Source organism: Ambystoma mexicanum, chromosome 3q (genome assembly GCF_040938575.1).
Source record: "Ambystoma mexicanum isolate Mex_15411 chromosome 3q, UKY_AmexF1_1, whole genome shotgun sequence".
Lineage (NCBI taxonomy): Eukaryota > Metazoa > Chordata > Amphibia > Caudata > Ambystomatidae > Ambystoma > Ambystoma mexicanum.
In genome coordinates, this window is record NC_090926.1 from 1,044,964,018 (window position 1) to 1,044,984,942 (window position 20,925).

At 46.4% G+C, this 20,925-nt stretch overlaps 1 protein-coding gene across 1 annotated transcript in view; it reads left to right on the forward strand.

The window, feature by feature from the left end:
- Nucleotides 1–20,925, forward strand: part of DNAH17 (dynein axonemal heavy chain 17) — an 8,024,690-nt gene that overhangs the window by 1,505,600 nt on the left and 6,498,165 nt on the right. The window contains exon 11 of the mRNA XM_069655242.1: nucleotides 5,618–5,886. Coding sequence (XP_069511343.1) covers nucleotides 5,618–5,886 — 269 coding nt within the window. The remainder of the gene's footprint in view (nucleotides 1–5,617; nucleotides 5,887–20,925) is intronic.

Below are 20,925 nucleotides of genomic sequence, written 5' to 3' on the forward strand. Positions count from 1 at the left end.
AGCCTTTCAGTGCAGGCTGCAACTTCTGAGACCAGATCAGGGGCTAACCTACCCTTGCCGCTGGACAGGGACGATACAAAGGTGGACAATGGGGCTAAGAAAATTTTTGCTTCAATTAGCATGGCCCTCAATTTGTCCTGCGATCTGGCCAAACCACACACACCTTATGGTCAGTAATTGAACTGCTGAGGAAATCCCTGAGGGGGAAAAGAGGGATGATGTCTTCAATATAATTGTGGATGGAAAAGCAGCAATATGCAAAGCCTTACAGTGGGGTTTGGGCATGTCTGATTGCCTGGGGAGAGCAATGGTCACCAGCTCAGTTTTGAGATTATTGCCAAATCTGGTTTTGCACCCAGCGTCAAGGCTAGACTGTTGAACATGCCCTTTGACGGCCATAACCTAGTTGGATCCAAGGTTGACGACAGTTTGGGGAAGCTGCAACCCTCCATGGCAGCTGCGAAGTCCTTGAGTGTCACTATTCGCCAGCGGCCTTCTCAGGCTCCCACTCCGGCTTGAAAAAGGTAATTTTGTTATTAAGGGCCCTTCAACCAAAGAGGAAGAGGCCAACCATCCTCCAGGCAAAGATCTTTTAGAGGGAAGGCAAACCAATCCTCCTCTGTTGCTTCCATTCTGTCTGGAACAACAGTGGCAACAAAGCCTTCCTACTAATCTTTCTCATACTTCTCCAATAGGAGGGCCTCTTGCTTGCTTTTTACGAAGAATTGCAGGTCATTACTTTGGATGAGTGGGTCAGGCAAATCATTTTCCGGGGTTACTGCCTGCCCTTTCTCAGGCGCCCCCCCTGCTTGTCTCCCTATCACTCTCATTCCAAAAGGTCCGGATCCGCTGTTGCAACAGGATCTGTTTTTCCCTGTTACTGAAAGGGGCAATAGAACGTGTCCCTCAAGCGGAGAGGAATCAGGGATAATACTCCCTTTACTTCGTAGTCCTAAATAAAGATGGGGACTTCAACCCATCTTGGGCCTGAGGTGCTTGAACAAGTTCCTCTGGAAAGACAAATTCAAGATGATTACTCTTTTGCAGATCCTTCAAATAATTGGATCTTCGGGATGCTTACATCCATGTGACGATTCATCCCAAGCACAGCAAGTACCTAAGGTTCATGGTCGACTGTACGTACTGCCAACTTGCAGTATTGCAGTTTGGGCTCATCTCCGCCTAAGGGTTTTCACCCAGCTGATGGCAGTGCTGGCAGCCAAGCTGATAAGGGAGGGAATTCATGTATTCCCTTGCTTGTTCTACTAGCTCATCAGGACCCGCTCAGAGGAGCAAGCCCAAGTTCATCCAAGCCATGTCTGACAATTCCTTCACAAGCTCGGCTTCACCCTCAATTTAAAGAAGTCGTAGATGACACCTTATCAAACTCTCCAGTTCATTGGTGCGATCCTGGACGTGTCCAAGGGGAAGGATTTCCCCCCAGAGCACATAGCTATCAATGTCCAACAGATTGTCGCCAAATTCCCGACCTTGGTCTTCATAATGTTGCTGAGCTTCATGGCATCCTGCATTTTTCTGGGACCAGAGGCCACTCTGAGAATGAGATCCCTTCAGTGGGATCTCAGATCCCAGTAGTTGCAGTTTTCAGACAACATGATGGATCTCTTGCAGATCCTGACAAGGATCTCACAGGAACTCCTTTGGTGGTACAACAAGGAGAACTTGATGAAGGGGGAACATTTTTGGCAACCCTGACCGGATGGGACAATAGTGACTGACGTCTCACTGAAGGGCTTGGGCACGCACCTTAATGAGCTCGGGATGAATGGGCTGTGGTCCCCAGCTGAGGCAAATCTCCAGATAAACCTTTTGGAGTTAAGGGGAATCAGACTGCCGCTGATGGCCTTCTTGCCCTCAATAAAGGGGAAGCTGGTCCTGATCCTGACGGACAACACAGTAGCTGTTAGGATAGATTTCTCTATTGGCAACATTCCCTCTGTACTTTCTATGAACTCGCAATCTTTTTGCTTTGTTTTTTAACCTGTTCTGACTTATTCAAGGGAAGTAAAGCCTTCGGCTTTTAACTTTTTACATTTTTAGAACTTTGGGATGTATTTGTATCACTAGTTGGGATTTTTGGTTATGTTTATATGTGCCTAAATGGGAAAATAAAAAGGGAAAGGAAAATTAACCTGGTGTGAGCACCCATACAGTTAATTAAAGGTACCCCACATAGTCTTTCAGCTTGCTTAGTGTTGCTTTTCCAGTGTCTCAATATTTATTTCGTAGGCACATTAAGGACACTACAGACTCATTTCAATTTCCCATTGGCCATGCCTAGGTGTTGCAGTATCAGGCCAAATATCAGGTGGTGAGATTAGGAATGACACGCTTAATACCATGTCAAGAAGGTATGGAATATGTTGTCGGGAGAGGCGTATGGTTGCAGATGTGTGCAGGTGAGTAGCCTTGCCTTTGGCTGACTTCCATAGGGATTGAGTGAAATACATACCCGTCTGCTATTGTCAACTTCTTGGGATTCGTATGTGCGGCGTGGACTCCCTCCTCTTTTCTACTGGATATTTTTTAATCAGGTTAATTCCGAAAAAGGTCATAGCATCCTTTGGTGAACGTATGGGAGTTCATTCCTGCCCGGTCATCCTGGGTTGAATAGCTAGCTGAAGAGGACAGGTTTAGTCAGGGTGCCGGGGGAAATAGCAATGTCTCGAGGGCTTCCAGAAGGCCAGGTGGTCCTCTATGGGTTGGATGCTAAGCAGCATAGAATTCCAGATAGTTGGGGTGTGGCTGGAGAAGGTGGAGCCTCCAATTGTGGTTGAATTGAAATAGAGGATGACCAGGAGGAGGGCAGTGTCTTAATGCAGGTTTATATGGGGATGGTAGTGGGTGATTTTCTGTTGAAACTATTTTGGGCATTTCTTGTATAGGGCTCAGTGAGTGATGCACATGGCTTTGAAAGCGACCTGTCGTCCGACCGGGAGCCAGTGGAGGCCAGGGCTGATGTGCCCTCTGATACCGAGGGTGAGGAGGAGCCTAAATGTGGAGTTCTGGACCCTTTGGAGCTTTCTGGGTGAATAAGCAGGAGCGCCCAGATAGAGGAAGTTGGCAAAGTCTATTCGGAAGTGGACAATGGATTTCAGTCCCTCTGTGGGTGTAGAACAGGTAAGGGAGATACATCTGAGTATTCACAGGTGAAGGTAGCAGGATTTTGACACAGTATTAATGTGGTTTGATAGTCAGAACGGATTCCATCGTACAACCCAGATTTTTGACTATGGTGGATGCATTGGGAGCAAGGGGCTTGGTTGCCTGTTCCTGATCAGCCTCTCAGGTGCTTTTGCATCGCAGTAATGTGGAGAACACCTCAGGAGGGACCAGAAGATAGTAAATCATGGAGGCTGATAAGGGGGAAATCTTGGAAAGTTAAAGTAGCCAAGGAGGATTGTGCATTTTTGCGTTTAACGAAAAGAAGAGAGTTGCAAATAAGGCTATTAGTTGCTGATGGCACTGTTTTTATGACCTTGCAGCTTATAGTTGCATTTAAGAAACTCAAATTCTAGTATTTTTTTTCCATTATAAACAAGGCCGAATTTTTATATCGTAGCCTTCTTCAGAAGACTGTGCGATTAATAATCTTTACCACATGATTTTTCCAGATGCATGAATATGAGATGTATTTCTCACCCCTTCCAGTCTAGAGCCACATGCCTATTGGATGGTGATGTGGAAGAGGCTGGATGCTTTCTGTCGATGTATAATAAGTATTTCTACGGGTTGGGTAAACAGAGGTTTGCTCAATGCGTACCCATTCGGACTCTATTTTGGGTCAGCAATGATCAGTAACTCACTAACCCTATTTTGATAAATGAACTAGGCCTATACCCATTAGCTGATAGGTATGAATGGCGTATGTTTAACAACTATATGAAAATGTTGTCTCCACCTTCCAACTCCCTGTATAAGGACTTTCAGTTCATGTTAACTGACGACCATCCAGCCTCAATCTCCGCCTATCAAAAGCAAATGAACCAGGTCTTAATCTCTTTGAATTTGTCAAAGCAAAATTCAACTGTGTACCCTGGCCTGTTAAGGAAACGGTTTTTCATGAATGCATGGGCTCACAATTCTGACCTAATTGCAGGATACACGTCATTTACCAACTATGCCAAATTTAGACATGCGTACACTCCACGTAGGCAATATCTCTTGACCTAATCCATACCGGCACTCGTATCAGCAAATGGTTTGGACAACGAGAGTCTGGGGTTGGAGAGACCTGCCGGTTTTGTGTGAACTTGAACGAATCAGAATCTTGAGAGCATTTATTTCTGTATTGCTCGCATTTTGAAACACAAAGGGCCTCATTACGACCCGGGCGGTATGTGTTTAACGGCGCTGGTAAAGGTGCCAGCGAAGTTAAACTCATACCGCCCTATTACGAGGTCCCCTTGCGGGACGCGCTCTGGACATCTGGTTTTACCCATTATTGACGAGCCCGTTGTTAGCTCCCTCCCCATTCCCATTGAGCCCTATGGGGGCTCGAATCGGAATGGGGATGGTCCAGGTTCCCTGAATGGGGAAATACCGGGCCCTCCAAAGTCGGAATGGCCCGGTATTTCCCAATTCAGGGACCTCGGACCAGAGTTTGGATGCTCTTATTAAGGGCATGGCTACCTCCAAACTCGTAATGAGGGCCAAAGACTGAAATGTCTAGGCACTTTTATGGAAGCTAACTCAGGTTGTGAACGTCAAATGGTTTGGTTGCGATGTATGTGGGGGCATAGTAACTCAATTATTCTGGTGACAGTGAGACTTGTGAATATAATTGAGGCGGCATTAGATGAAAAGAGTCCTCGGTTGCAAATGGCAAGTGAAGGGGTATAATGTTCTTGTACTAATACTCTTATATATGAAACCATGAGGGCCAGATTGGTGATGATTAGGTATAAAAATTACAAAAAATCCTTGGAGTATCTCTATCAAGAATGTTGGAAATATCCTTATATTTCATATAAAAGCGAAAGTTGTTTGCGAAATATATAAACACTTACAATTGGTGAATGGGTATTTAAGTTTAAGAGATGAAATAATGAAATTGTTTGTAACTATGGTTTTAAGATATGGAATATTGGTCATTTGTATATTGGTATATTTGTTGTGATTTTATTTTCTCGTGAATTTTTTGTAAAGGTGTAATTAATTTTACTACCAACAAAATTAAAGTAAATAAATAAATAAAATAACTCACTAATTGTTATATCAGTTCCTATATCTGTTCTTCTGTGATCATCCTGTTGAAGGCAAAGAAGACACAGCTTGGACTATCCACAATGCTTTCCTTCGTCAAACACACGCAGGCATTGTTTTGTCTATTGGTGAATTAATGTGGTTAATCAGTGCTGGTGGGTGTTTGTGACAGTTTCATCATCCATCTGAGTATCAGCCAGCCCTGAATGTACACAGAACGTGCCAGAGAATTAACATGTTCATGTATTGGCATGCATTTGTTATCATTTCTATAAAATAAAAATATAATGGCACACTTTGGTCATAGTGACATTTTAAAAATTACTGTTATTCGTGGTTTAAATATTTCTTTGGCGAAACATAATGTGATTGCTGTGCTCTTATTTTTTAGTTGTTGCACATGTTTGGTCCTCTCCTGGAACGGCCATTGTTATCAGGGGATGCGTTACCAAAGTATTCAGCCCTGTTGGAAATGTTCGACAAGGAGTTGGATTCAGTGAAGGTTATGTATGATACTCAACTACAGGCATCAGAAGTCGATGGAGTCATTCCACCCATTGCGAAAAACATAGCTCCTATTGCTGGGCAATTAAAATGGGCATTGGAGTTGCAGCAACGTTTACAGGCTTCAAAACAACATGTTGACAGCCTAAAACATCCGTGAGTGTTATGAAATTGATAATACGGTGCTAATGTAATGCATACAAAATATTGTGCATTTTCATGTCTATTGTAACTTTATATACTGATTGCCTGAGTCACAACTATATTTTTCAATTTGAATGTGCATTTGAGCACACACCTCTGTATGTGAGCAGTTGCACTTAAACTAAGGGTGAAAGGCCTCACATTTGTGAGCGTATGTCCTGGTCACAAACCAATATGCTCACAAATTAGAGCAGATTTGCAGGGGATAGATAACACAATGCCTGGAAGTGTAATTTCAGCCTTCAGCGCTTTACTGTAGCCTGTGACAGTAGTACATGAGCAGCTGTGGTACCAAACAAGTTTCTCTTCGGTTTGGTGTTGCTCTCTCTCCTCCCCTCATCTTTGGTAATATACCTGCACTGCAAGGTAAGTCATACAACCTTTCTAGAAGATATTTTGTATTTTTAAGACTTTTAGAATGGGGCCCTACGCACCACATTTCTATTTTCCACAACTTCTTCCTGTTATAGGGAGATCAGGAGACCATTTAGTTGTTGCCACCAATTCTTTTTTTCCAAATAAGTAGCTTATTACCTCCTGTTTGAAAGATCCAGGAAGTGTTTTGTTTACCGGTCCCATGCTGTATAGGACTGGCTTCAAGAGATGAATTGGTTGTAGCAGAAATATCTTTGCGACAGACGCACAATCAGCAAGCCTAACATGACTTGGGAACTTCTGTCTGGTGAGTACTGAATAATGAGGCTGGCACTCAGGTCTCTAGGAGGTTCTCCAGCTGAGGTGCAGAAAAAAGCACATTTATTGCTGAAAACAGAGACCCTTTTAGAGGGCCACATGCTAGATATAGAGAAAAGGGATTCATTAGCAGGCACTGTACTGAATTATGCAGTGTCTTTCGATGCTGGTGTAAGGTTTGCCATCCCATTTCAGGGCCTTGAATCACCTGAATATTCATCTTTGGCACCCACAAAACGTAGCACCTGTTACAGGGAAAGCTCATGGTTCTCAAAATGGAGATCCCACCATAGTGAAACACCTATTCCAACCTGAAATTGTTACGGAGCCTATTGAAGAAGTGCGTCCACCTTCAGAAACATGACCTTTATGCAGGATACTTTCTGGTGATATGGAGGTGACCTCATGGCTATATGTTGTGCCCCAGAGAGTCTCTTACACACAGAAGTCAAGCTACCCTACTCCTCGAACTGAACGTTGGTACTGGTCATGCATATGGCTTCCTCAGCCTTTAAAAGTGGTAAACCTTTCAAAGGGGCAGTAACTGTCTTAGAGAACATAAAAGCATCGCTGAAATCCTTGGTACCAACTTTGGAACCATAGTAATTGCATAACTCATTTCCATCTTCTAAACACCACAAGAAGCAAAAAATAAAGAGAAGAGTGAAGAGAGGAAGATAGACTTGATACAACTTGTGAGAAAAATACAAAATTAATTTTCCGTTACCAGGCTTTTTCTTTAGTTGACTAGCTTCAGGAATTGATTTGGGCTACTAATTTTTGCATATAGGAACCAAATGTCAATACCTCATACTACTGTACTGTTCTCTTGAGACAGTCCTTTTGTTTCTCCAGCATTGGATATTTCATATGTTCACATTCTGTATGAATATTACCAGTCATCAAGCTGGGAATCAGCGGTAATATAGGTTTTGTATCCAAATGACAGATTCTGTGACTCCACGTTGTTCTCCCGATTTAACTCTACCATCATTGAAGGATAGTCGTAAGGTTTGGTCCACCTACTCCAGCACCTCTACCACCAACTCCCCATCATTTATTATAACATATATTTATTAAAGCTGGTTATGGTTAGGGTGTTCCAAAACACAACCATTCAGTTTCCATGTAACCGCCTGAGCTAGTTGACTCAACTTCTTCACCCATCCCAATAGAGCAACCTCCCGCTCCAATCACAGTCCCTCCACTCACAAATGAGAAGTGTGTTGAAAGAGTGGCAAATAGAGAGCCCCCCGAAAACTCCCTTTCCAAACCCTATTGATCCTGTGGGCTCAATAACATTTTCACAGAGGAGAAGACTATGTGATGTATCTTCTGCCTAAACAGGTAATCCAAAAACGGCGCGTACACCAAGCAAGAAGTAACACAAATTTATTGGACCCATAACAGCTGGGAAGCACAGTTCAGACAGCCCTGTGGAACTGAACTGAATGAAATGCGTTGTCAACGCCACCCACTGCGGCTGAACATCTTATACATAATTTGTCAAATTACCATGCAACATTTTAGATACATTTTTAAGGCAAATCACAGGAACTGATTGATGGGACTATGTCAGTCCTCTATATCCAAAAATATGTTAAATGACCTGATTGGGTAGAACCTATCTTTGCAAAAACTCACATTAACACCCCTCGTGATGCCTCAAACCTTTCCACACCACCCCTCAATTACGTGATTGTGCTGATCAGTGAAAATCACTTGTTTGCCATTGGTTGGCAATGTCTAATATACAAAGTGGCTTGATATGGCAAGGTGTGAGAAATTCACACTGAGGTGATGCAATGGTGTGCTCCGTGGACATCAGTGAGGACACTGTACAATGTTGCACCTTAGGGACTCGAAACCTCTCTCTGCACCTCATATTTGTTTTATGTTATTGTTTATAGCACAGATCTAGCTCGAGAGCAGCAGGTCGCTGTACAGCGTGTGGCTAACTGGCATATGGCATATTCTAATGGTAGCGCAGTACTGTGAAGTCTGTGCATCGGCATGTTCGTCCATTGGAATAAGTTCTTGATCAGCTGTGTTTGAAAGAGTCATGTTTTGATAGATTTGCAAAAATGGAGAATTGTGAGGGCATTCCTAGCTGACACCGGGGTGCAGCCCAGAGGGTGGGTCAATGACAAGAGAAGGATTGTTTGTGGGTCCTTTCTTTGCAGACGAGTTGTGGTTCAAGCCAGTTGCTCGATTTGCTGCGCAAGGAGTGTGTGCCACCATAAATGTGAAGCTTAGCTGCCAAGTACACTGGTGTGCTACTCGTGACTGCTTTGTAGATGATACATGCAGTCTTGAACAGTATCCTGGTTTGGAGTGAAAGCGACTGTATGATGGAGGTAATTCGGCCAAATTACGATGCTCCTATAATAAGACATGCTGCAGCATGGTGGACTGCTTTTAAGGGAGTCAAGTGAGCAGCTGGGAGCCCTGTCAGCAGAGCATTTCCCCCAATGAAGTGCGAGACTACAAGGGCACACACTACGGTTCAGAAGTCCTGCGATGGGATGACAGGTTTGATTTTTCGAAGGGTAGAGATTATGAGCCAGGCTAGTTTGGCCTTCTTGGCTATGTGTTTCTGGAAGGACAGATTGCTGTCAATGGTGAAGCCTAAAGATTTTCCTGAGTCTGAGAGTTGCGGATCAAATCCTTCTAGGCGCATTTCATTGAGCCATTGTTGGACAACCTGTTTTTTTGTAGGCGGACCGATGAGGACGAATTCCGTCTTGGATGGGGTTAGTTTTAGGTAGGCACTCGACATACAGGACTAGATGATGGCTAGGTTATTGCGGAGACAAATGATGGCCTAAACGGTATTTACTCTCATGAACAACTGAGTATCGCCTGCGTATTGGTGGATGGCTGTTTTGGGACCTTTGAAGAGAGTGCCCAGAGGCTCCATGTAAAGGTTAAACAGGATCATTGAGTGGATGGTGCCTTGAGGGACTTTTCAGGAGACCTCTAATCATTTAGAACGCAATGAGTTTATCTGGACAGCCTAGTGTATGTCACAAGGTAGGGGGTAAAGCAATTCAGGACAGTGCCATAGAATCCCAACCTGTCAGCAAGGAGGGAGAGGAGGATGAGATGGTTGACAGTATCGAATGCAGCCGAGAGGTCAAGGAGGATGAGGAAGCACGAGTCAACCTTATCCATGATTTGGAGAGCATCATCCAGCACCTGGATGGTAGCTGTCTCAATGCTACACTTTGGGCGGAACCCTGAATGATAATCATTTAGGAGGTGGAGTTGTTCAATTCCGGCGAGTAGTTGTGTAGCAACTACTTTTTCCAAGATTTAGCCTATAAATGGGAGGTTCGAAATGGGCCTGTAGTTTGCAAGGTCATCTGGATCTAGGGTCTTTTTTTTTTCAAAAGACACTGTACGAGACCAGTCTTGAGGGTGCCCGGGAATTATCCTTCTGCGAGGTAGGCATTGATGATGCTGAGGAGCGCATTGAGCGTCAGGCAGATCAATTTTAATGATGGAGACCGGAATTATCTTGTCAGAGTAAGAAGTAGGTTTGAGGGAGGCAATCATTTCTAGGAGACCTGCGAGAAAGAGAGGATAGAATTTGGTGCAGAGGGGCAGTGTTCGTGCTGGGTATAAGGGGATGGTAATTCTGTGAGAGGTTGATTTGATGGTCTCTTAGATTTTGTCTATTTTTTCAATAATAAATGTGTTGGTTCTGTCTTTCCTGAATTGCTGGTATCTAAGGGTCGGTGCGAGTTTGGTACAGTGCTTTTCTACTTCAAAGAGGGCTTTGCTCCTGTTAAAGCCGGCTGCAATGGTGGTGGAGTAGTATCCATCTTTGGCCTCGGTAATTGGACTCAGTTTGCGTGCAGAGATTTGAGGTTGGCGATGTCTCCCGATTTATGGTTTGTGCCACTGTTTCTCAGGGCTCTGATTGAGTGTCTGTTGGAGGCTAGCTCGGGGTTTTGCCATATGATGGATGGTTTGGCATTAGCCCGGTTGGATTTATGGGGGCATGAGTGTCCACCAGTTTCATAGCAGAGTTACTGAATAATTCCAGGAGGCCCAAGGCATTCCCTGTGGTGGGGCAGTCTGTAAAGGTTGCTTCGAAGGGATTGTGTCCTCCGACGTATTCCTTATCTTAGATAGAAATCCTTCAGCTTTGCTGGCCTCGGAAAATTTTTTCGCCAGAGGGCGCTGCGCGTCGATGATCGCCGAGTCGATGACCCTCGACGGCCTCCGTGCCGACGTCGACGTCATCCTGCCTATAAAGGCCGCGCGCAGCGTCCGTTGCTCAGTTCCGTTTTTCCGCGCTTCGTTGTGCCTCGGAACACCGTTGCTCAGTTCTCGTCAAGATAACGTATATAATAACTACTATTTACCTCGATATCGATGGCATCCTCCTCCGACCCGACGACCCCTCGGTCCGGTTTCAAAAAGTGCCGAGACTGCGGGAAGAAAATGTCATTGACGGACCCTCACAGGGTCTGTTTGTGGTGTCTGGGAATCACGCACCAGAGTTCGGAGTGTGAGGAATGCCTTTCCATGACGGCGAAAGCCTTGAAGGAGCGTAGGGGGAAGCTCGAGAGAGGTAGGTCAACTTTAACTTCCTCGAAAGCTTCTTCGGTAGAGTCGAGACGTTCGTCTCCTCACCATAAAAAACACTCTCGATCTAGATCACGAAGTGGCTCCCACCACTCGTCGACATCGAGACACTCGAAGAAGAGACGTAGGAGATCCCCTTCGTCATCTTCGTCGAGTTCTCCTGAGAGAGTTCATTGCCCCACAAAACGCAGCTCGCAAGCTGAGTGGGAGGAATTCAGGAAAAAGATGCTAAGCGTCTTCGAGAAAGCGGCCTCGTCCCCCTCGAAGACAGCTGAGGGTGATACCCCGGGTAAAAAACCCAAAAAATCTAAACGCCGCGAGTCGCAGTACCCGGCGGAAAAGTCAACCCGAAAGCGCCTCGAGCCATCGGGAGATAAAGCATCATCGACGCCATCGTCGAAAACTCCTTCGAAACAGAGGTCGGCGCCATCGACGCCGTTGTCGAAGGATTCATCGGCGCATCAGTCGATCGAGTCGACGCCGACGTCGACGCCGATATCGACGCCGGTGAAGGAAAGAACCACGACTACTCCACAGCCAACGGTTAGACAAAAGACCTCCGACTCGACGCCGAGAACGTCGACGTCGTTCTCGAGCAAGACTCCGATCCTTTCGAGTTCTTCGAGGCCTAGTACACATTTCTCGACGCTTTTCACGGCGCCTTCGAGTACTTTCACGTCGGTGTCGACGACATCGACGTTTTCAAGGCCTGTGATGATGGCTCCTTCTGCATTGGAAATGGGGTTTATACCATTCCAAAAACCAATGTATCCCCCTTTAACCTCGATTTTTGAGGAAAGGGAGGATTCAGACCAAGATATTGATTTACAGAGGACCACATCACCAGAGCCAGAGACTTTCGCCTCTGAGGAAGGAAGATTAAAAAATCTTCAGGATGCACTTCAGGAAGCTAGTGGCTTGGACACTTCTCCTGAAGCAGAATTTATCAAACCAGACCCAGGAGAACATGCGGAGACTCCATATAGAGCTCTGATGTCTAGAATCATAGAATTTATGGGTTGGTCTGCACCTTCTCCTGCCTTTCAGCAGGATGACCTCACTGACATACTGGACAAGGGCCCACAGGAGGATCCTGTGGTTCCATTTCACTCTGCTCTACAGAGAAGGATTTTGACAAACTGGGAAACGCCAGAAATTATCCCGGCAGTAAATAAAAAACTGTCAACAAAATACAGGGTGGCTAGTTCTGACCCTGAATATTTGTCAAAACACCCTACTCCTGAGAGCTTGGTTGTACAGGCTGCAACCTCATCAGGCAGCACATCTGCATACCCCACTGCTCCGCAGGATAGGGATGACAAAAAGTATGATGCCATGGCTAAGAAGGTTTTTTCTGCCTGTAGCATGGCGTTAAAGTCTATTAACGCGACCTGTACGCTCGCTAGGTTCAGCCACACCCTTTGGGAGTGCGCTTCATCAGCGGCTGACTGCCTCCAAGAAGGAGAGGAAAGGGACGCATTTTTAAACATCATCAGGGATGGTAAAGATGCGATGTGCGAGACCCTACAAACTGGCCTAGATTCTGCTGACAGTATCAGCAGGGCCATGGCGGCAAGTACCACAATCCGCAGGCATGCGTGGTTGAGGAAGTCTGGTTTTGCCTCTGACGTGCAGACCAGGCTTTTGAATATGCCCTTTGACGGTTCTACCCTCTTTGGAAAGAAGGCGGATGACAGTTTGGAGAAACTGCAAACGTCCAAGGCAGCAGCCAAGTCATTGGGAGCTGCTATCCGTCAGAATACCTTTCGTCCTTCGGGATCATCGTGGAGAGGACGGTCCTTTCGTTACTATTCCTCATATGGAAGGGGCAGGGGACGACCGGCTCAAAGAGGCCAAGGAAGATTTACCCGTGGTGGACGGGGTAGGGGAAAGAAAGCCGCACCCGCAGGAGCAGGAGCCACTTTACCTTCGGCAACTGCATCAGCCGCTTCAAAACCACTCTGAGGTCTCCCCTCACAGAACACCAGTAGGGGGCAGGTTAACTCACCATCTGACGGAATGGCAGGCTATTACGTCAGATGCTTGGGCTCTGGAGACAGTGGCCCAAGGTTACTGCCTGCCCTTCCTACATATCCCTCAGAGTCATCCACCGGGGAACAACCCTTTGAAGCTTCCAGATCCGCTCCTCTTGCAGGAGGTTTTAGACCTGCTAGAGAAAGGTGCCATAGAACTGGTACCTGTAGCGGAAAGGAACAAGGGTTGGTACTCCCCCTACTTCATAATACCGAAGAAGGACGGAGGACTGAGACCCATCTTAGACTTACGGGAATTGAACAAATTCCTCCGAAAGGACAAGTTCAAGATGGTGACTCTCTCTCAGATCCTTCAGGCCCTCCAGCTTCAGGACTGGTTGGTATCTCTAGACCTCCAGGACGCTTATTTCCATGTGCCGATCCATCCCAGGCACAGGAGATACCTGAGGTTCGCAATTGGCAGCTCTCATTATCAATTTCGAGTTCTGCCATTTGGGCTAACCTCCGCCCCGAGGGTCTTTACCAAGCTAATGTCGGTTGTGGCTGCAAGTCTAAGGAGGGAAGGGATTCATGTCTACCCTTACCTAGACGATTGGTTGATCAGAGCTGTATCTTCGGAACAGGCTCAGAGACAACTAGATTATGTTTGCCACTTCCTTCACAAGCTGGGCTTCTCCCTCAATTTAAAGAAGTCACAGATGATACCATCACAGAGACTCCAATTCATTGGAGCAGTCCTGGACACTTCCCTGGGAAAAGCCTTGCCACCAGAGGTGAGGGCTCGAGATATTCTGCAGATGGTCATCAGATTTCAGAATGCCCAATATCTCCCAGCCTACGACTTTCTGAGGTTGCTAGGCCTCATGGCATCCTGCATATTCCTCGTGCCGGAGGCTCGCCTGAGAATGAGATCCCTCCAGTGGGCACTGAGAACTCAGTGGTCACAGTTCTCAGGAAGGATGACAGATCTCCTTCGGATCCCGGTCAAAGTAGCCCGAGACCTTCAGTGGTGGGCCTGTCGGGAGAACATCCTGAAAGGAGAAATGTTTTGGCAACCATGGCCGGAGATAACAGTAGTCACGGATGCCTCACTCACGGGGTGGGGAGCTCACGCCAACGACTTGACCATCAGCGGTCGTTGGTCTCCATCGGAGTCCAGACTACATATCAACCTGTTGGAGCTGAGAGCCATCAGACTAGCGCTGAAGGCTTTTCTGCCGTCTGTACGGGGAAGAAACGTCCTAATAATGACGGACAATACAGTGGCCATGCACTACCTCAACAAAAGAGGAGGCGTAGGCTCACTACCACTGTGCAGAGAGGCGATGCAGCTCTGGTTTTGGGCAATTCAGGAAGGAATCTCTCTATCGGCAATTCACCTAGCCGGAGAGAAGAACTTGACAGCGGACGCTCTGAGCAGGCAGAGCACAGTCTCTCACGAGTGGGAGATAGCTCAGGAAGTCCTTCAAGAGATCTTCGCCCTTTGGGGAACCCCTCAAGTGGATCTGTTCGCCACCAGTATCAACAGGAAGTGCGACAGATTTTGCTCAAGGGAATTTCCCCCGAGAGGAGCTCTAGGAGATGCGTTCGTAGTGGACTGGGAGTTCCCACTTCTGTACGCGTTCCCTCCGGTCCCTGTCATTCCTCAAATGATCAGGAGGTTGAGAAGGTTTCGGAAGACCATGATCCTAATTGCCCCGGATTGGGCCAGGAGAACGTGGTACCCGGACCTTCTAGACATGTCCATCTGCCCTCCAATTCGACTGCCATACAGAGAGGATCTTCTCTCGCAGAAGGAAGGTCAGGTTCTCCATCCAGCCATCAAGACCCTCAACCTTCACGCTTGGTGTCTGAAAGGTTGAGGTACAAGGATTGGGACCTTCCGGATGATGTTATGGAGGTGTTGCTTTCGGCCAGAAGGCCGGCAACTAAAACTCTATACCGCTGCCGTTGGAACAAATTTTGCAGCTGGTGCAGAGAAAAGAATATTGAACCCTTTTCTTGTGGTACACCTATGGTGTTGTCATTCTTACTTTACCTGGCTAATTCAGGCCTACAGGTTGGCACAATTAAGGGCTATCTCGCAGCGCTATCAATCTTTAAGCGCACTGCAGAGGAGCCTTCATACTTCAAAATTCCATTGGTAATACAATACCTAAAAGGATTAACTAATGTTTATCCCCCGAAACCTTTTCAAGTTCCCTTATGGGATTTAAACCTAATTTTAAACTTCCTAAAGGGTGCCCCTTTTGAACCACTACACTCTTGTTCATTGAAGCTTCTCACCCTCAAAACTGTTTTGCTAATAGCATTGACATCTGCTAGAAGGGTTAGCGAGTTGCAAGCCTTATCGTGTAAACCTCCACATACAATCTTTTACAAGGACAAAGTTGTTCTTCAGGTGAAGCCTAACTTCCTCCCGAAGGTAGTCTCGGAGTTTCACATCACTCAGAAGATTATATTACCTTCTTTCTACCCTCCTCCTCATCCGGGGAAGGAGGAAGAGAGACTGCACAGGCTGGACCCTAAGCGAGCCTTGAGCTTCTATATCAGCAGATTGGCTAAGATCAGACAAGCAGACCAACTCTTTGTAGGTTATGCAGGACATAAGTTGGGCCTTCCAATAACAAAACAAACCATCTCCAGATGGATTATTTTAGCCATTCTGGAGTGCTACAAATTGGCAGGAAAGGAGCCTCCTCAAAATCTAAGGGCTCATTCTACCAGGGGTATCGCAACATCCTCAGCCCTTCAAAGAGGGGTGCCAATTCGAGATATATGTGCGGCTGCCACATGGTCGTCCGCACATACATTTACCAAATTCTATAGCCTGGATTCCTCCTCTAGTCAAGAAACTAGATTCGGCAAGGCTGTGTTACACTCTGTCCATTCTGGAAGGGTAACATAACTTTTATTACTCCCGCCTCCAGTCACAATACCACTGCTATGGGAGTCTATCTAAGATAAGGAATACGTCGGAGGACACAATCCCTTCGAAGAACTAGTTACTCTTACCTTGTAACGTTCTTTCGATGGGATGTTCCTCCGACGTATTCCTTATCGACCCTCCCATCCATCCCCGCAGTATGACTTCCTGTGGGTTTGCAGCCTATGCTCCTTCAAGGTGATTAGTCTAATCCAAAAACATTACTGGGGACTACAAAACGGAACTGAGCAACGGACGCTGCGCGCGGCCTTTATAGGCAGGATGACGTCGACGTCGGCACGGAGGCCGTCGAGGGTCATCGACTCGGCGATCATCGACGCGCAGCGCCCTCTGGCGAAAAAATTTTCCGAGGCCAGCAAAGCTGAAGGATTTCTATCTAAGATAAGGAATACGTCGGAGGAACATCCCATCGAAAGAACGTTACAAGGTAAGAGTAACTAGTTCTTCTAGCTCATTGCCCGGGAAGTTTTTGAATGATCAGCGTTGAGGGAGGGGGTGTTTAGCCTGACTTTTGTGAGCTGTAGTCGAGTGGGTGACTGATAATGGGGTGGTGGCATAATCAGACCAGTTAAGTGGGATAGGGTTTGCACAGGTGATGTAGGGGGATGAAGTAAAGGCTAAATCTAGGGTGTTGCCTTTGTTATGCATAGAGGAGTGCACAATTTGCAAAAGTTCCATGGAAGTGGTCAGTGCTAAAAGCATGCTTCGAGTGTGGTTGTCAGCCTGTGACTCAGTGATGTTAAAATCACAGAGCAAGAAGTTATGTGAATTGTGCAAATTTGGCAGAGGAGAGTTAGTTCGAGATATCTGCAATGAAAGAGTCACTCCTATGAGATGGTCTGTAGATGTGGTGGAAGGTGAGGAGTTCCTTGTGCAATAGAGGGAACCTGATAAGTGAGTGATTCAAATGAGCTTGTTCTGGGATAGGGGAGGATGGAGCATGGCCAATCGCTCCTGTGGATGATTGCCACTCCACCTCCTGCCCTTCTTGGCTGGTTGGCATGTTGGATGCAGTAGCCTTGGGGTAGGAGGATGTAGGAAACATGTGGGGACGATGGGGGGCACCAAACAGAGACCTTCTAGTGAGCACCCCCTGTGGCGCCGGACCACTCTGAATCTGGTACCTATCTTGGTTTCACAAAGTTAAATTGTATTTAATTTCTCTTTCTTCATACATTGTTTCTGCTTGTAACCTTGAGCATAACACAGTCCGGTCACCGGCTGTTTTGAACCCGTTGGCTTTGCTTCGCTGTCGGAGTCAAGGATGGCACCACAGTGGCAATCGCTGCTCCCCGCCCTGGCTATCAGTGTGGGAGGGCCCTGTTTACCTTTGACACACGCTACACTGTTCGTCAGCTACAAACCCCGGTCTTATGTTTCTTTTCCTTGAGGCTTCTGGAAAGTCGTGGTTCTGTGTTGAAAAGGGCAAGGGTTATTCCCCCCTTGTCATCCTCTCTGATCTCGCCACCTTTCTCCTCGGTTTATACTGCCATGTTGGAATTGCTGCTTCCTCATGCGTTTCGCCTTGCTCAGAATGCGCATTTGTGCTCCGTCTTTTATCCGTGTGGGGTAGTGTAATGGAAATCAGGTGTGTGTAGTTATCAGTAATTGCCTGACTCTGCCTGACCCTTGTGTTAGGACATGGCAGGTATACGGCTCTGATGTTAGTCCGTTGTCGCTCACAATTAATTGTCCGTGAGCAAGTGTTTGTGTCGGAAACAGGGGGAGAGGGGTTGAGTTTCTAGGTATCCTATCTGGTAGGATGGGGAAAAGGTATTATATGGAAGGGGATACCGCGCCTCACCCTTCAGTATCCCACTTCCACTCCCCGAAGACCTCCCATCCAGGTGATCCTCCCGGACTGGCCCACACCCAGGAACTGGATCCAATAGTGATGGCCATGCCCTGGCTACATTGATGACAGATCCCTGGGTACTAGCGGGTGATACACCCTCAGGTTTCTTACACCTGCCAGTTCTCTTCATGCACCCATGTGCCTAGCTCATTGGCCTCAAATGTATCCATTAGAGGGACTTGGCTGTGGCTGCATTCTCCTGGGAAACAGTTGTGCAACGTTTCAGCACACTGCTTCTTCTGAATGTTCATAAAATGCCTCCTGCTTGTCAGGGCATGCAGCTCTTTTCATATGAGCTGTCTCCAAGAAATGCTTTCTTAATGTGGGCCTACAAACAAATTGGATTCTTTACTGTTTGCATATTGCTCAAAAGCCCCTCTACAACACCTTCCACCCCCACCATGTGCCCGCTCTATACAACTACCCATGCCATGCCCAAAGCACCCATCCCTCATTGTGGTCCACCTTACGACTTCTTGCGCTGTCCCTGCTTCTGTGTTACCTTAGGTTAGGGAGAATTCTCATAAATGGCTGATTTCCCTTACCTAATGAGTCTCTCAGCAGCTTTGGTGGATTTCTAGGATTTATTTTTCTCACCTGGTAAGAGTGTGAGCCTTTTTCCCACTCTTACATGTGCTTTGCTGTCTGTGTTTTCACTTTTTGTGTGATCTTGAGCACTGGAGCCTTACCTACTACATAGCCTCATATTTTCATTTGGGTTACACAGCACCTTCAGTGCAGTGACACAGGGTTATCTTTGAGACTCCCCACCGACTCCATTTTCTGGGGCTGACTACTGTCCCACAGAAAAGGTTAAGTTGCCATTAACTTTACTTTAGTCACTTTACACCACAGACCCAGTACACCCCATCTTACATGGAGTATTGGAAAGGGTTAACTCTTCCCCCTTTTTGTCCGTGCCTCTTAGAGCATTGTTTCGCTCCCTTTACATTAAGACTTGGCTGTTGGCAGTGTTATCTACCCTAACTTTTCTACCGCAATTATCTTATATAGACATGGTACTGTTTTGGGCTATTATATTAGCCTCGAACATAAACCCGCTTGACCAAATATATTTTATTTTGACTCCGGCTGGGTTTATTCGCCATTTCTTTGTGTTAAAGTCTTTCTCGTGTTTTTCTCTGTGCGCCAAACGGGGGATGACTCTTTTGTTCGCTGTCTTTTCGCAGGCTTCTGCACAGAAGCCCTCCTTAATGCACCTAAAAGGCTAGGTAGGCAGGATGTGAGGGAGGGATCTTCGGACCCCTGCCATGGGATCCCTTGGTAACCCAAGTCACACTCCTGTTTGATTGGCTGAGGGGACTGTCCTCGCCAGGACAGCCACCCTGCTGTGTGATTCACAGCCAGGCTGTATGAATGGGGGAAAACTGCATAAAAAGCAAGTCTCTAGGACTGGTTAGGCAGAGTCACCACTGAAACAAAAGAACCTACGAGGAACTGACGGATGAGGACCCCTACAACGACTGAACCGCCCGGTGAAGCCCTGCTGCAGGTCCTAATCTTCAGAATATGACGACAGAGAAGATCATCCAGGAAACTTCTTCCCTTGAGCTGGTGGGACCAACCTGTTCACCCAAACTGCAAGCCAGGAACCCTCCTGAATTTGCTATACAGAGCTACAGTGGGCCAGATAGCCAGGAAGGTCGGACCCTGCTTGGGTTTTAAGGAGCACAACATTTATTCATTGCTTGCTCTGCTGCTGGTTTCTTCCCAGGGTAGTGCAGAACCCTTCAGTCTTCCTACTTCTGATCAGTCCGACAGTCGCTTCAGGAACCGTGAGCCTGCAGGAACTATCAGGAACTTCTGCCTCAGCTACAGCTCCCTCTCCCTTTTAAGGTGCTGTGCAAATCCGGTTGTTCGTTTCGTTCATCCGCGGTGAAAGTGTTTAAAATCTTTCTCCAATCCGAGGGCTTCTACTTCTCTTCTCTTTGAACTAACTTTTCTACCAACCAAACTCGTCCGGAAACCGTGCTACAAACTTTACCGCAAACTACACTGAACTGTATTATCTTGAGCAAAAGACTTTTAACCCATTGACTTTGGCCCTAAGCATTTTCTATCTGATTTTATCATTGTAGTCTCTGTTGTTCACTTGCCCTGAGTACTTACCTGTTGGTGTGAATTCATTTCTTTTAACTTCTGTCTTTCCTTCCATTTTAAATTGCTGGAGTGCCATTTTGCTCCCACTTCATTTTGTGAGCTTAACTTGTCTGGGATTTAAGGGAAGTGGTGTGGTGTATTGAGAGTGTGATTTTTAGACTGCTTATAATAGTGTAATGTTATACAACTGAAGAGTGGAATAAATGTATATTCTTTTACTTGAAAACCTTGAGTCAGTGCTTACCTGAATCCTAGTAATTGCTGTCCTTTGTGTAACTATTTGATACTGCTCACTCACTCTTGAGATAAGTCTGGCTGCTCCGCTACTGCTACCACTCTAACTGTGTAGTACAGGCTTGTACCAAAGGTGAAATTGTACAGTCACTTGCAGTCTTGATTGTGTGTAGTCTTCCCAAAGGGGACTGCATATAATTCTGCCTAACACCTTATGCAAGCAGCGCTGTGTTCAATGTTGTCCCTACTCCTGATGCCATCACTCACATTTCCAACAGTACATGCGTCCACCTTGGCAGCGTTGAATCTGGACCTTTACAACATTTCCCACTTCTATGCTCTTTTCCTTTGGTATCCACCCCCTTTGCCAACTTTCCCCTTGAGCCTCATAAACCTCTGTGGTGCAACCCAGTATCATACAACTTCCTCATCCGCTGAACAGCCTACCCAAGTATGGCATAGTGAGCATTTCCGGTGGACCATATTCAGGCATTTCTGTTTGTGTCGTACATGTGGTGTTATTTTTCCGGCCCATCAACATTCAGGGGCAT